Source organism: Pleurodeles waltl, chromosome 12, assembly GCF_031143425.1.
Source record: "Pleurodeles waltl isolate 20211129_DDA chromosome 12, aPleWal1.hap1.20221129, whole genome shotgun sequence".
In the NCBI taxonomy this organism is placed as follows: domain Eukaryota; kingdom Metazoa; phylum Chordata; class Amphibia; order Caudata; family Salamandridae; genus Pleurodeles; species Pleurodeles waltl.
In genome coordinates, this window is record NC_090451.1 from 35,485,774 (window position 1) to 35,502,851 (window position 17,078).

Sequence of the window (17,078 nt, forward strand, 5' to 3'; positions counted from 1 at the left end):
TTCTTGAAATATAGTTTTATTGCAGATTTTACAAAAATATGAGAAAATAAATTAACAAGAAATAAATTATTCCCCCTCCTTTTTTTTCTTTTTTTCTCCTTAATTAAAAACAAAAACACAGCCTCATAAATTATCCTTTGTACAGGAATTTTTACCTGCAATTAGATAGACATTACAGAACCACATTTATACAGATAATGGGTAGAGATGAACGACAGACCTTTAGTGCTGTACGGATGATTAAACAAGTGACTGAGTGGGGCCCTAATGGATGAATTGAGGGTGAGCACTGCTCATCCACTTCATGAGACAACAGACATATTCTGTCCTTTTTAGGTGGAACAGAAGATGATAGTTGGAAACACATCTCTACAAGACAAACCAGGCTTTGACGGGCAATGGATTAAAAGGCTGAAAACTAAAAGTGGCGGGCAAGGTTCTTGGGCTCTGCAAAGGGCAGCCCCAGCAAACTGTTTTGAAACATCGAATCATGTTTAGCTACTCGAAATATCAGAGCAACCTTTCCTAAACATTTTCAGGAACTGCAATAATTCTGAATGTGAGGACCGCCACGGTTGACAATTCACAAATTGGGACTTGTTAAGCAATTTTCATTTAGCTAGTAGGATTTAGAAGAAGACACGTTTTTCACCTGATGAGATAAATACATCCTCAGTGGATGAACACAATCTACTGATCATTAATTGATTTAATTGGGGACTAGACCTTTAAAACAAATGTAAAGCAATTTAAAGTCAATGGTGGAATCATTTCTTCCTCACACTACCTCCTCTTCCCTAGACATTTATTGAATGCGCTGCACATCAATAAAAAGTCATTTGGTTCTCTGCGATCATGTTGATCACAAATTCCAGGTGAACAAAAGTTTGTGGTTCGATTTCTTCATAACAGCATTTATGGAGTCCACAATGAATCTATAGGACACCTGAGACAAGGTGTACATTGTAAAAGTCTACTGGCATCTACCTTGTCAAGACTGAATGTTGGAACCTCTAAATTAGAACTTTTATCAAGAAGATTTGTTTTGGTACCTTTGAGTTTGTCTTTTGGTCTTTGCCAAGAACTATGCAATCATATTATGGAATAACTGATCACTCCTTGAGATTACAATAGGTGCATTAGCTCTCAAAACAAACATTTAATAGGCCAAAACCTGTACCAATGAGAGAGGTATGCCTTGCAGCGTTCAATTCCTGATACGTTTAAGTTGGGCATTGCCTTCCAGAAATAAAATCACCATACTCAATTTATCAGGTAGTATGAGAAAAAAATTGAAATTAATACTGCTTTCAGCTAACAGGAACCCACATGGATCCAATGCCAACCATAGTCGCCTTCAAATCATGCTGGCCATGCCAGTCCAGTCCCAGATGGCTTATTTGCCATGGAGCCACCACCCATGATCTCGAATGTAAGCTAGCGGGCTTGCTGCCCTCTCCAAACAGTGCACCACTGCGGACAGAAGACAACTGATTATGATCATTGGTGTATCTGAATCAGACAACCAATAACATGTAATGACCTTTTAAATTTTTCCCTTAGACCTTAAATAATCTCCTTTGTGGTGCTGCATGGCTAGGGGAAGGACAGCAGGCATGGCAGAAACAGCCATATTTTTTCCAGCCCCTGCTTGCATGCCTCCCTTGACCAGGGGTAGCAAGAGCGGTGCCAGGAGTTGGGACGATCCCTCAGCTGACCTCAGTGCAGTTGAACTCTGAATGATCTTATGTGGCACCTTTAGCAAGACAACCACCTGGAAAAGTTAAACAGGAACAAGACTCAATCGTAGCGGGCGAAAAACACACTTGATATTAATTAGGAGATGGGTCTCTTTAAGGATTTGTATGTAAATATAAAATGAAAATGTGACCCTAAGCACGTGAAGACAAGACAAGGGCACTTATTTTAATTGGGCTTACTCACCCCCCGTTACCTCCCAGCCCAATGGGAGTTGAACACAGAAACAAAATGGCAGCCTCACAAGCATGGCCCAGACCCTGGTACTGCCACTGAACTCTGTTGTAATTTTAAATTTAAACCATTTTCCCCAGATCCAAGTAATACCTCGGGCCATACTAGAATCTACAAATATGTGCTGGTGATTGTGGTGCTCACATGAAGGAAACATCTTATGCGGGCGGCATTTAAATACAATTAGAAAATGCTTGCATATGTGGAACACGTAGTGTTCGGTCACTTCCAAGGAAGTGGGCTATGCTCTTGAAGCTACATATCCAGTGGAATTACAATAAAACAAAATTGGTTTCCTTTTACGATGCTGTCTTTTCCTGCACTTACAAACTTGTAATTTTTGTCTACCCCCAATGGTGGAAACCAAACATTGGGAGACCTCATTTGTTAAGGGAGAGGCCCATATCTTGCAGCGTTCACTTGGCAGACCATACTTGTAAACAAATTGCTTTTTAAAATAACGCAATGTAAACATATTAAGCAGAATGCTATAAAGTATATCGCTCAGCTCTTCCAAGGTGCCTTTTGAAAAGAGGTGTCCTCATTTCAGTACATCACCCGCTGAAGCCATGGGCATGAAGATCTCTGCTCAAATAGAGGACTTTTCCCACCCGAATGGCTACACCAACTCTTTACATGTACCCTATATCTGAAGCAGGACTTCGACTGCTTGCCGTTCTTATGCTTTTCTATAATATAAGCTATACTTTGGTGCAGCAATTTCCCCACCCATTTCATTCCTCTGCAAGGACATTTATTTATCAATTTAAAATAAGTTATATTGCTACTATAAATCACCCTTGAGCTCTCTGCAGAGATGCTTTTGAGATGATGTCTCCATCATGAAAAGGCACCCCTGAAAGAAAGACTCATGACCCAGTATTGAAAGATTCCGGTCTACCCATCAAAACCCTTCTGGGTATTTTGTTAGCAAAAACCAGACATATGATGGGGTTTTGTCTACCAAAATCTACATGCGTACAAAGTTGGCGGTGCTTCGTCTTATTGCCATCACCAAATCATGTGGTAGATTTTTCCAACTCATTCTTCCCACTTGCAAAGAGAAACAAAAAGTAAACCAAATGTGTGGTTCCGTAGCACCTGAACTGGAAGCCAACCCCTGTATACACTTTGCCCCTTCCCCTATCATGGCGCGGAGGCACCAGGACCTGCTCTCTCTCTCAAGCCATCTGCAGAAGAATGGAATTCAAGTTGATTAGTGCAAAACAGTGTCACCCATGCATGGAAATATGTTTGTTGCAAACGTGTCCGGATCTGTTCACCAAGCAGAAGTTCCAGTGGAGGCGGCAAGGGGGATATGAGCACGAGTGCTGTGTTTAAGTTCAGGGACCTACTCATGTGTGGTGTTTAGTAAGTGATATGCATAAGATAACACAAAAAAAACAACCATATCGGCCAAAAAGCTCCCTCCCCCATGATCCACTAAAGCACATTTGTGGTAGTCACTAATAAATGGCAGGCCCATCTGCTGTACTAGAGTTTCAGCAGGTCTCGAAGGAGGGGGGTCCGACCTGGAAATCTCAAGAAGCTATTGAGATACAACTTTCAAAGAAACTGGTTCAACTGTGGCCAGTGACCAGCATCCTCAGCAAACACTGGCTTGCACAAGATTGTAACTGCAAGAGTGCCTATGACCGTGCACAGATTTGAGGTTACCAGCACCGACCATGATCTCCTTGGGCGCGGCCAAAGGTTGGCGCAGTGCGGCCTTGCCTAAATATGTTCCGTCAGTGTCAGTTAAGCACTGACATGTTGTGTTGAGTTGCCTCTACTTTTGACAGGGACTGTATGCTCAGAAAGAGTGGGGGTCTTTTCAGATTAACTTGATATACTCTCAATGTGAGCCTGGCCCGTTGACGGTCTAGGTTAAGATTATATTCGGTTTTCAGGGGAATGTGCAGAATTCTGCATCAAACAGCAAATTTGTAGTGGTGAGTCTAAAAGTTCGGTCCAGGACTCCAGAAGGTGTCCCGTGCACTAGTGGATGGCTTCAAAGAGACTAAAGATGGGTTTTGTGTCTCCCACGTTCCATCAGTCAAGGATGGGTCTTGTACAACAGGAAGGCCCCTGCTCTGTTTGAGCAGGTCTTGTTTATTGCTTCTTGCTGTTAGTGGATCAGCACCAACATACCACACAGTTGAGCCAGAGATGGTGCCTCGAAGGGGTAGCCCCGGGGTGCTATAACTGCACGAGAGAAGAGCGATTGTTGATTCACCCCTGGTGCTGGAGGTAGGTTAAGGTTAAGTCGCAGATTAGATGCCGTAGGAGGCGTGTGATATTTGCGTGCCTGATACAGTCTGCTACGATTGGTCAGAGAATTTGACAGCAGGGAGGGGGATGGAAAGGGAGAGGTTTAGTCCTGGTGGAACGTTGGCTGCTCAGTCCACGGTGGGCAGCGGTGAAAATAACACAACAAGCATTTCAACATGGCGCGGGGAAGAGGAAAACCTTTCAGTCGTGCCAGCTTGCTGAAAGGGTCGCTACCTTTTCCAATGTGTCCTCCTACCTGTCAAGGTGACAGCATGCTGACTGTGCAGTTACCAGACACTCGTCCATTTTAACAGCTTCTCTGTGCCTCATCAGTGCCTTGATGCCGCAAGGCGGCACTGCTTGTAATGGGCTTGCCTTTCGTAGGGGGGTGGGTCAGTGTGCCCCTGAATTCTGCTACTAGTTTGCTCCAACTCCTTCCTGGCTCCACAGATTTTGCCACAACCTGTGTACTGCACGGTCCACTGATCTGCAGTGAGACGAATGGAGCAAGGATGGTGAGTCCAATATATATTGCTCCTGAAGCCCTAGTAAAAGGCTGAACTCTTTAACGTTTGTTCATTCGCCTGTGTCCTTCCAATCATTCCGCAGTCCTGAAATCCACCTCACATCAACAGTACCGAAACCCTTACTATACCAGCAGAAGGTCTAATGCAAAGCTCAACCAACACAGCTCAGACACCATTTGCAATATCATCTTAAGGATCCAGGCCATGACTGCCACCAGGAGTGCACCTTCCAGAAGAAGACCTGTCAATCAACTGCTATCACGTACTGTAACCATGGTAACCTTCACTTAGCTACACCACGAACCCGAGCTCCTCTCATCACTGTGCCCCCCACTTATAACCGGGCACATCCAACGCAGGATACTTCAACCTCCTACACCAGGGGCACCCAGGATTAACCCCTTCTCAGATGAAGCGCAAAGCGCCTCCATTTTCATTGATGGCTCGGCTTGCTTCAAGTCAGTGTACATGGCGTTGGATCCATGGAATTCGCAACCAGAGAACTTCATCAGACGTGCCACCAACAGTCTGCAGATCCTCAGCTCCATCTCTCTCAGACACGCCCAACCTTCAACCTACAAAATGGTAGCTCCATCGCACACGCCCGCTTCGACCTGGGGATCTTTGGTTCAATCACACGCATGCCACCTTTGTCATGCAGAACTTTGATTCCATTACACACACTTCACCTTTGACTTGCATAACTTCATACGCACACCCATTTTGACCGGTAAAACTTCCATTTCATCACAAGTGCCTCCTTAAAACATCAGATCTTCAGGCACCATCTAGCGCATAAACGCCCAACAGAAGCAGCGCCATCAGTTCCAATCCTAGCACTGCGCTATATTAACCTCAAAAAGCTTCTTCAGCAGAGTCTACTGATACTTTCCCCCAAACAGTTCGGCCAATGCACCCCTGGCTATTTGAGCCCTGAAATCGCAGAGAAACGCCTCTGTCAAGGCACCTCCTATCTGACAATCGGATCACCTTCCACACTGTAGTTGCACCGTGCCTCCTTCCTACCAGCATCACCTTTACTCTTCCATCGCTGTTGCTCATCCTCCCCCCTTGGCAAGCACATGCTCCCTTGCCCTCTGCAGTCCTGGGAGCAGCCACTTTAGAAACTAATAACCCAGCACTGAAGCCATGCAGGTGCCCAGTCACATGATCCAGTCCAGACAAGGTGGCTGTCTTCACCTGGCACCACTCACCCCTGAAGTACCGGCGGTTGTACCTGTGATTGGCTGATTCCGAAAGACAAAACTAGGTGGTATTTTGAAACTTGGAATTCTGCTTGAAGAACAGATAGAACAGTTCCGCCGAAACCCCCGTTTCATCCCCCCCACTGTTCCTTCTCCCTAAAGTTTATGGCCTATATTTTCCACTTCAGATTTGATTTCTGTGTCCTCGGAGTAGGTCTCCTCTGATACCCCATTGAGGTGTGATTTGCCGGGCACTCTATCTGCACTGTCTGTAGAAGAGCTGGGTCGTGGCTGGGTAGAGATGGCTGTCCCAGCTCCATTGCTATTGGCATCTGATTTACCCCCAAAATTGAAAAGTTTCCCTGGATTGAATGGCTTGGTGGGCGACTGGACCTTCTCCGTCACTTCCCTTTTAGTCTCTGGCGACTTTAAAAACTTGAAACTCAAGAACCCTGGCAGCTTTGTCTCGCTGCTGGTTGGAGACTGTGGTGACTTGACAGTTGTCAAGCCGCCCCCGGCAGTGGTGCCGCTGCCAGACAAGAACTTGCTCTGCAACGGTATGATCTGCTTCAGCTTCATCACATTGTTGCCGGCGAGCAGTGACGTGGGCCGCTTTGGTTTGTCGGAGCCATGGGACCCGCTACCGCTTCCTTTGGACTTCGAGTGGCTCTTTTCATGGGCCTGGCCAGGTCCTGTTCCATCAGCCTTCCCCTCGTCCCTGCTGGACTCCCGCTCCTTCCTGGCGTGGTACTCTGCGTGTCGCTGGCGTTCTTCCTCTTCCCGTTTCCGCCGCTGCTGTTGCTGGTAATGGTGCTGCGCCTGCCGCTCATGTTTCTAGGGGAGACAAGATTAAAATGTGGTTAGAAATAATTAACCCAAGATAATCCACTCCACATGTCCACCTTCTATAGCGAGCTCCATTTGTAGCTTCTTTCCTAGATATCGCGGTGATCACGAGACTTTCTGGAAAGGTCAAAGACTCTAACCTAACACCAGGGCACAGTCCATCCTCTATAAAGGAAATGAACTAAAACCAGTTGTTTGAGATCACACACTTTCTTGATGCTCCTATAGTGATGACAGCAGTGCCTAAAGAAGCTCGAAGTAAGTGGTAGCCACCAGGCTCCTAAAGAAAACAATGGCTGATCCAACTAATGACATGATTAGCACAAATTCCCCCGCTCCACCCAACAGTTAGGGTAGTTCTTTGGCAGCTATGGGAATATGTGGAAGAAAACAAGCCACTATGGCCCTCATTCTGACCCTGGCGGTCCTAAACCGCCAGGGCCACGGACAACGGAAGCACCGCCAACAGGCTGGCGGTGCTTCAGTGCCCATTCTACCGCCGCGGTCAGAAAAGGGGATCCGGCGGTTTCCCGCCGGATTTCCCCTGGGCCAGAGAATCCTCCATGGCGGCGCTGCTTGCAGCTCCACCATGGGGATTCCGACCCCCTTCCCGCCATCATGTTCCTGGCGGTAAAACCCGCCAGGAACAGGATGGTGGGAACGGGTGTCATGAGGCCCCTGGGGGCCCCACAAAGATTTTCACTGTCTGCTGTGCAGACAGTGAAAATTGCGATGGGTGCTACTGCACCCGTCGCACCCCTGCAACTCCGCCGGCTCCATTCGGAGCTGGCTTCCTTGTTGCAGGGGCTTTCCCGCTGGGCCGGCGGGCGATCTTCTGGCGATCGCCCGCCAGACCAGCGGGAAAGTCAAAATGACCCCCGCGGTCTATTGACCGCGGTGCGGTCTTTCGGCGGTTTCTGCCCGGCGGGCTCAGAATGAGCCCCTATATGTCTACCGATGAGGAGTGAGACTACGAAAAGGGACCGAAATCCTGACAACAGAGAGGATCTCATTCTAGTATTACACGATGACCAAGGAGAAGCATTGATTCTACATGGCTTTTCCTGAACTACGATAGGGGAGGCCAGAGCATCACAGATACAAAAATGGCCAAATCCATAAAACATTGTGCGCCTAAGGTACACTTGCCATGTAACAGGTATCTTCTAGCGGAAGTGGCAGATTTAGAATCGTAGACTCGGGCTTTGCGGACAATTGGGCTCAAAGATAGAACTTACCACTTGGATGTTTTTTTAAAAGTTGTGAACTTTTGCAGTCAGAAATTTCAGGTTAGGTTGAGAACATGGGTGTTCCCAGGGTCAGGCCAACAGAAGTGTAATGACACCCAAAAAGTCTATCTTTATGGGTGTTCACACTCCTTGCCAATGGTTTTAACACCCAGTTTCACATTTAAGTTTATTTGCCAAAAATATTGGAAGAATTTTCTAATATGCATATGATAAAGCCCACAGAATCCTAAATCCTTTCTTTCAAAACAAGTCCAATCAAACTTGTTTGACTTTGTATATATTTTGTTACTGTTCCCTCTCTCTTCTATTGTTATTTATGGCATTTTGGTTTTGTGCCATCATTATATATATATATTTTATATTTCTAACATGCACCTTCCAGTTGTTTGCACAGCATCCCATTGCTCTTGGGCTTACGATCCATGCTTTATACTGGCTATAAATACAATTACAAATATTGTTTAGGCCTGCAGGGAAAGGTTTTCTGAGTAGAGAGGGAAAAAGTTACATGTACAAATGCACATATTCTCTGCAGACAATCTGCTGGAGTTCATATAGGGGAATAGAAATACACTTGGAAGTTACAGCTTGAGTTGAATTCCTCTTCTACTCTAGGGGATTTCTGTGACTCGCTAAAATGGGCAAATGTCTGTAGATCTTCTACATATATTTATAATGCACAGAAATCTGCATTTTCCTCTGGATCTGGCACCAAGAGAGCATACAGGGCATATGGATCTACCCTTTCCATTCCAGTAGTAGTACATATTTTGTAACACCATTAGTTGGAAGATCTCATGTGAGAATCTCTAGGCCTTATCATTAGGTTGTCAAAGCTACATTTTAATTTGGGCAACTAGCTGTAGAAAAATAATAACACGTACAGAATCAAAACTGCGTGGGCGATAATCCGATGTGCCTCAACCTGGGCAACCCTAGATTAAACAAATGTAGACCACCAGAAACACGTACACCATGAGATGAGGGGAATCATCTTGGGCCTTAAAACAGCTGCAACTTTGTTCTAATTTTGGAGGAAACTAAGAGTCCTTTTAAAGACAGAGGTTTAAAAAAGACCCCAAATAATCACAATTGTCAATGCTTCACAGGCGTAAAGAACTGGGTTTTTGTTGCAGTACTTCCACCCCCACTTTTTGCCTGGTTCTTTGATGCAACTTCGACTGAGGTGCACTGGGTCCCTGCAAGTCAGGTCTCTAGAGCCAGTGTTTTTTTCCCCCAAAACTGTCGAATTAGCAAACCCTTTAGCACCCTCTGTAACTCCCCAGTAAATGGTACCCCTTGTACCGAGGACCTGAGGTGCTAAAGAGGGTCCCTAAGGGCTGCAGCGCAAATTGTACCACCATAAAGGACCTCTCACCAAGCACATGACAGGCTGCCATTGCAGGCTGCATGTATTGGTGCAGACAAAAGAGACCTTTAAATCATGTTCTTGTTTCATTTGCTCTGTGTTCAGAGGCAGAGGTCAAAAGTCACTTTGCCTTGTTCTATTCTGACTGCAGAGTTCCAGGATTGTCTAAGGTGACCTGTCTGACCTGCTGTAAAAACTGAGATGAAAGGCTAGGTCTGTTTTCCTAACACACAACATTTAAATAACTAAGTTAACTGTGCATTTATTTCAAAATACATGTCTGCAGCTGTGAAAGACCATTTTCTGGTTCTTCAGTGTGATGAAAAAAATATTTTAATAGGATGAAAACAAATAATAACACTTTACTTGGTGTTGTGCAAATGATAAATATGTTTCCTGAAGCCCAGTTTTCACAGATTATTAATGTACTACATAGTTTTCTGAGTAAAATGCAAGTTAGTGGAAAGGGTTGTGGACATTTCTTGGAAATTTACTGTCTGTTAATGAGTGTGCTACCATCTCATGCTTTAGTAAAGTGTTTATTGAATGTGATATTTAAACATAAACTGGGAAATATTTCTGCCCTGAAGGCAATACTGTTAGTAAACTAAGGCAAGTCCCGGAACATGTATAGGCTAGATTATTATTATAAATGGAGCAAACATTTAGGGCCAGATTTACATAGTTTTGGCAGGAGCAGCACAGCAAGAAGGCTTGCGGCGCTGCACTGGCCAAAACATTGTAAACCTGGCCCTAAGCCTTTGCTCTGCATCAAAACAAAAGGGCAGGAACGCGCTGTATCAACGTGATACCGTGCATTCCTGTCCTTTTCCCCTGCACTGGCGCACAAATGGCTGCCGTACGCCAACGCAGGCACCTTGCACCTTGGTGCAAGGCTGCCTGCGTTGCAGGAATAATTGTTTTTGTGCAGGAGGGGGCACCTTCCTGCACAAAAACAATCCCAAGAGGAGTTTTCCTCTTTCTATGTGTGCTGCACACATAGAAAGCAGAAAAAAACAAGGATAAGTAAGGATATTTCTCCCGGTTGCGTCACTTCTGTGCCACCCCTGGAGTGATGTACGGTTTTGACATTTCCAGGCTTACAAAACCTTGTAAATTTGGGAATGCGTCAAAATCTGTGGGTTTTGTGTGGAAACACCCACGCTACACCCATGGAAGTGCCTCCCCAATGCAAAGTAAGGCAACGCAGTGACTTACTCCATATCTACAAGGCCATGTGAAGCCACGCAAAGCGGCTTTCTATGGCCTTGTAAATATGGGACAGCAGCCTGCACCGCCAGTGTGTCAAAAAGGTGACACATCAGCGGCACAGGCGACTTGTAAATCTGGGCATTAGTCTATATAACCAAACAAGAGGTTTTTTTGTTCAGCAGAAATGCTGAACTCACATACAGGGAGTGCAGAATTATTAGGCAAATGAGTATTTTGACCACATCATCCTCTTTATGCATGTTGTCTTACTCCAAGCTGTATAGGCTCGAAAGCCTACTACCAATTAAGCATATTAGGTGATGTGCATCTCTGTAATGAGAAGGGGTGTGGTCTAATGACATCAACACCCTATATCAGGTGTGCATAATTATTAGGCAACTTCCTTTCCTTTGGCAAAATGGGTCAAAAGAAGGACTTGACAGGCTCAGAAAAGTCAAAAATTGTGAGATATCTTGCAGAGGGATGCAGCACTCTTAAAATTGCAAAGCTTCTGAAGCGTGATCATCGAACAATCAAGCGTTTCATTCAAAATAGTTAACAGGGTCGCAAGAAGCGTGTGGAAAAACCAAGGCGCAAAATAACTGCCCATGAACTGAGAAAAGTCAAGCGTGCAGCTGCCACGATGCCACTTGCCACCAGTTTGGCCATATTTCAGAGCTGCAACATCACTGGAGTGCCCAAAAGCACAAGGTGTGCAATACTCAGAGACATGGCCAAGGTAAGAAAGGCTGAAAGACGACCACCACTGAACAAGACACACAAGCTGAAACGTCAAGACTGGGCCAAGAAATATCTCAAGACTGATTTTTCTAGGGTTTTATGGACTGATGAAATGAGAGTGAGTCTTGATGGGCCAGATGGATGGGCCCTTGGCTGGATTGGTAAATGGCAGAGAGCTCCAGTCCGACTCAGACGCCAGCAAGGTGGAGGTGGAGTACTGGTTTGGGCTGGTATCATCAAAGATGAGCTTGTGGGGCCTTTTCGGGTTGAGGATGGAGTCAAGCTCAACTCCCAGTCCTACTGCCAGTTCCTGGAAGACACCTTCTTCAAGCAGTGGTACAGGAAGAAGTCTGCATCCTTCAAGAAAAACATGATTTTCATGCAGGACAATGCTCCATCACACGCGTCCAAGTACTCCACAGCGTGGCTGGCAAGAAAGGGTATAAAAGAAGGAAATCTAGTGACATGGCCTCCTTGTTCACCTGATCTGAACCCCATTGAGAACCTGTGGTCCATCATCAAATGTGAGATTTACAAGGAGGGAAAACAGTACACCTCTCTGAACAGTGTCTGGGAGGCTGTGGTTGCTGCTGCACGCAATGTTGATGGTGAACAGATCAAAACACTGACAGAATCCATGGATGGCAGGCTTTTGAGTGTCCTTGCAAAGAAAGGTGGCTATATTGGTCACTGATTTGTTTTTGTTTTGTTTTTGAATGTCAGAAATGTATATTTGTGAATGTTGAGATGTTATATTGGTTTCACTGGTAATAATAAATAATTGAAATGGGTATATATTTTTTTTTGTTAAGTTGCCTAATAATTATGCACAGTAATAGTCACCTGCACACACAGATATCCCCCTAACATAGCTAAAACTAAAAACAAACTAAAAACTACTTCCAAAAATATTCAGCTTTGATATTAATGAGTTTTTTGGGTTCATTGAGAACATGGTTGTTGTTCAATAATAAAATTAATCCTCAAAAATACAACTTGCCTAATAATTCTGCACTCCCTGTATTTGAAGGTGCACTCATGTGAGAATGAAATAAACTAAAATATTTGCAAAGGATCACACAATTGGAGACCCATTTATGGGTCTCAAATTGGTCAAGTAGATTATTCAAGTTACTCGACCTGCAGGCCTAGTAACACTTTTATGATTTTTCGAGGCACAAGCAGATATGCCCCTGCTATGTCTTTGTCAATTCTCAGACATAGTAAGTGACCAATGAAGCCATTTTAAATGCATGTGCTGGACACTGTTCAATACAAGTTCACCAGCTGCATGATGGCTTCACTGAAGATAAGGATGTTTGGTATCAAACATCTCATATTGGTGAATCCACACTGATGCCAGAGATGGATTTTTCAATGCATGCACTCAGAGGGCACCTTAGAGGTGCACTCTGAAACCCCACCAGTCTCTGGTGTGCTCGCTGACCAGTTTCTGCCAGCCTGCCACCCAAGACATGGTTCTGGCCCTCTAGGGTGAGAGTCTTCTCCTCTCAAGAGGCCCATAACAAAACCCTGTCCAGGCAAAGGGTGTTCCACCCCCTCCCACAGGATGACCTGCCGATTAACCTTCCTAAGGGGGCAAGCCTTCAAGGGCTACCGCCTTTAAAATTCAAATCTGGCTGCTTTCACAGGAGAGGAAGCCACACACCTTCCAGAGCCCATTTGGCACCTGGACAGGTGGGAAAACTAGCTAGTCAGGTAGGTGTGCCACCTCCAGGCTAGTACCAACCCTAAGGTGGGCTAAGGCAAGATGGACACAATTTTTCAGAAGTAGCCATCTTTGAGATGGCATAACTAGAAATCTGGGACAGGGTTATGCCCACTGCCCAGAGGAAGTGGTCATATAGGGGGTGTAGTGACCACAAAGGTCAGCAGTCTATTGGCTACTAGCCTACACACCCGTAACACCCCTAAATTCAGTATTTAGGGGAGCCCCTGGCAACAGGGAAGCAGATCCCTGCTGACCTGGAGAAGGAGGACACTGCAGAAATGCATAAGACAAGCTCATGCAAAAGACAGCGCCAACCCTGCCAGCCTGCCTGTAGACTTTGACAGTTGCGAGAAAGTCACCTCGTCCTCCAGCTGCTGAAACTTCCAAAAGCCCGGGAAGATGGCCTGCGGAGTAGCAGAGCTGCTCCCCTGAGTCCTTGCAGGCACCCAAGAACTGCTGAAGAGGATTCCAGGCTACCAAAATCGCTGCCGGACAACTCCACTGCATCTGAGCCTCCTAGCCCATGTTGAAGTGGGCCAATGGTGCCAATCTGGTCCCAGCCTTTGCAGAGCCAAAGCCCATTGTGGGTTTCCCCACTGTGATTTTCATTCCGACGCCTGCATTCTTTGTGCGCCCCCCCCCAACCATGACTGCCTATGGTTGTCGGCAACCCCAATGGTCCATTGCATCTCTGCACCCAGATGCCCTGGTCCGAGGAGAAGAGAACACCTAGTGTCTCTGCGTCCCCCAGGCTCGTGAGACTTGAGCCCACTTGTTGGTACACCCAGACTAGTTCCCCAGTCCACGCCTGTAGCCTGTTCTGTGTGCCCCCCTCCACTGCGACCGACACCGGTGACGGACACCTGACGGTCCAAGAACCCTCTCCATCCAGACACCCCGGACCGAAGAAAAGAGGACCACTGGAGTCCCTACATCCCTGACCATCGCAAGACCTGAGCCCATTTGGTGACTCAACCAAACTGGACGCCTAGTCGTAGCCTGTAGCATTTTTTCGCTCCATAGGAACGTATTGGGCACCCAACGCTGTTTTGCACTCAGCACCCGGCCACCCCTGTGCTGCTGAGGGTGTACTGCTGGTGCTGTCTTGGACCTTGCCCACAACATCATCTTAACCCCAGGAGACTGGTCTTGTAAGTCACTGTACTCTACCTGTTGGCAGAACCTGTTTTTTCTCCCATAGGATAATATTGCAGAACTCAGAAATTGCATTGTGTCCACTTTTTAAAGTGAAAATAATTCTTATTTAAAACCGTACTTACCTGAACAATTTTTCTCTAATGCCTAAACATATATCTTGCACACCTCTTTATTAAGCCTATGGCTGCTCGACCACACTACTCCTAGAGTGAGCACTTTGGGATTGCATAGCAAGCCCTGTCCACTGACCGGGGAACCCCAGGATTAAGCAACACAAAAATAAAATAAAAAATCAAAGGAAAGAAACCAGACCAATGAAACTAGCCTAAATGCAGCACAGGCATGGTCCGTATACAATGCACCAAACAGGAAACGCCAAGGAGTCAATGATCTGATTATCCACCGACAAAGGCTCAAAAGGTTCATTCGAGAGAGCAGATCTCTCGGTGCATAGTTTTCCAAAGCTATGATCCACTCTCACATGGTGCAGATGAAAGTTGCCTTCTATTACTCGGTAAACAACAGAAGTCACTAAACACATCACCTAATCCATGACATTGGCAAAACTATGACAAACTGTCTTCAGAGCCTTGGCAGCAGTTGAGTAACCTCTGAGCTTCAATATACAAAACTTGTATTAAAATGTTAAGTATGCTGTATTTCAGAGTCCACAACTCAAACTTAATTGGCACATTTTTCTTTCTGTTTCAATTATGCTTTGAAGTAGATTAGAGTTTACATGTTGGCACTATAGAATAACCAACAGATCAATAAGTTCCACACTATACAGCAGTGCTTGTTAAAAAGCTAGGATTGGCTGAAGATTACCTCAATAACATGGGACCACCCGCCTAATATGCAGGGCTTGATTTGAGCCGGTGGTTTCCGGTGCTCGGCACCGGCACTTAATTGTCTCCACTGGCACTTTAGACAGTCTGCCACGTGGTGGCGCTGTTTGTCTAATTTAGAGAGCTGCACAACAGTTGTTTATTAACTCAATATACTTTGAAAATGACTAATACCTGCCACCCAAGCCATTCGTCTAGCTTTGGGGCTCTAGAATAGTCTAAAATGTCACACTTGTGGGTGTGTGATGGATAGTAGCTGTGTTGGTGCTCTCACTGGCGGTGCTGGCAGGGGCAATGGCTAGTGCAAGATGCAGTGGCCTCTCGATGAGGGCCCTGACATTTATTTACAAATTAAGCACTGCTACTATGTAGGTATAGAGACAACTGACATGAAGCTTCAGAGAGCGTCTTACGGTGGCTGGTGCTGGTACATGCTCCCAATGTCCTTTTACCCCCAGTACCATTTCAGGGTGAAACTTACCTTGAACGCCTCTCTACGTTTGTACTCTAGCTTGGCCATTTCCTCCGCCACCCACGCAGGGATATCTGGGATGGCCACATGGATGATGTACTTCAGAAGCATTGCGAAGTGCTGCGGCAACAAGAAAAACGTAGAACCTGTGAGGTTGGTCAAATAGTTTCAAGCCCTGCCCCAATACTAAGGAGATGCCTTTAAATGCAGAACCGCACGCGTCTGACTCATGGAAACCTGATGTATACAGAGTGGTCTTTAATCATTACCAGTGCTTGCTTCTCATATATAGACAGTGGTCTTTAATCATTATCAGTGCTTGCTTCACATGTAAACACTCCACGTCACAAGTTAAACGTATTCCTGCACTGAGGTCAGATTTGATCTCACTATTAATTACATCAGTGGTGTCCTTTGGAATGGCACCAGTGATGTCATTTACATATTTATATATATCAGTGATGTCATGTAGAAGGTCAAGGGTAGTGCATGGCAGGGACAGGAGTTATGGTTTGTACAGCCAACTATTTTGACAACTGGATTTTCTTTGAAGGCAGTTGTGTAGCACTGATAGGAAAATCTCTAGTACAAGAATTTGTGGGGGGAGGTTTTATGTACATAGATAACATTGTTGCAGTGCCAGCATGGTTACACGGGGTCTTTTAATACCTATTTACCAATGCAACCACTGATGTTAGTCATGTGTTGTTACACTGTCTCCAAGAAAAGAATTACCCACAGAAATTCCTTTGTAAACAGTTACTCCATTTTTGATCCAATCAACATCACCCCTGACAGGAATACATGGATCCAGCTGCTTGACCCCGGATAACGCTCCTGGCTTCACGTACCTCCAACACCACGATCAGGATGACCACTGTCTCTGGACTCAGCCACGGGAACAGCCGCTGCAGCTGGCCACATTGACCAATCAGGTAGCAGTTCACAATGATGGCGATCACCCCCATGGCCTCCATAACATTCTGCAAGCAAATGGCGGGAAAACAAGGTGAGGGCGCAAAACACTACCCGAGAGAGCACAGCAGTCACCGCTCCTACAAGAGAGTGTCAGGCCAAACATACAAGCCCTGGCACACCTGACTCAGCCTTTCATCTTTTGAGATCTATTAAATGGGCCTCTCTCTACATGCTACGTGAATATTAGAGCATTGAAGTTCTATTTAACCACATTTTTTAATTAAACACTAGAGCCTCAAAGCACTTAGTACAGAATATATTTTGACTTAACCTTGTTAAGTAAAAACACTTCAAAAGTGAAAAAGCCATCAAGAAGCTCAGGTGTGCCACCTGCACAAATTAAGTGATGAAAATACTGGTGTGTCCGCTTTAGCTATGCTCCTTGCATGATGTAGCCAATACTTCGACCACATTGCTAGTTTCAGTGGTCTATGCCAATCTAGAGTGAAAGAAAGCAAAGCGCAGGGCTCTTTTCTG

The 17,078-nt window shown here is 45.5% G+C and overlaps 1 protein-coding gene across 2 annotated transcripts in view; it reads right to left on the reverse strand.

The window, feature by feature from the left end:
• ANO8 (anoctamin 8) overlaps positions 1-17,078 on the reverse strand; it is a 112,691-nt gene continuing 95,613 nt past the window's right edge. For both annotated transcript variants that reach the window (XM_069216805.1, XM_069216806.1), the window contains 3 exons: positions 16,475-16,606; positions 15,633-15,743; positions 1-6,829 (listed from right to left, as the gene is read on the reverse strand). In XM_069216805.1, the coding sequence (XP_069072906.1) occupies positions 6,152-6,829; positions 15,633-15,743; positions 16,475-16,606 (921 nt within the window). In that variant the 3' untranslated portion in view covers positions 1-6,151. The remainder of the gene's footprint in view (positions 6,830-15,632; positions 15,744-16,474; positions 16,607-17,078) is intronic.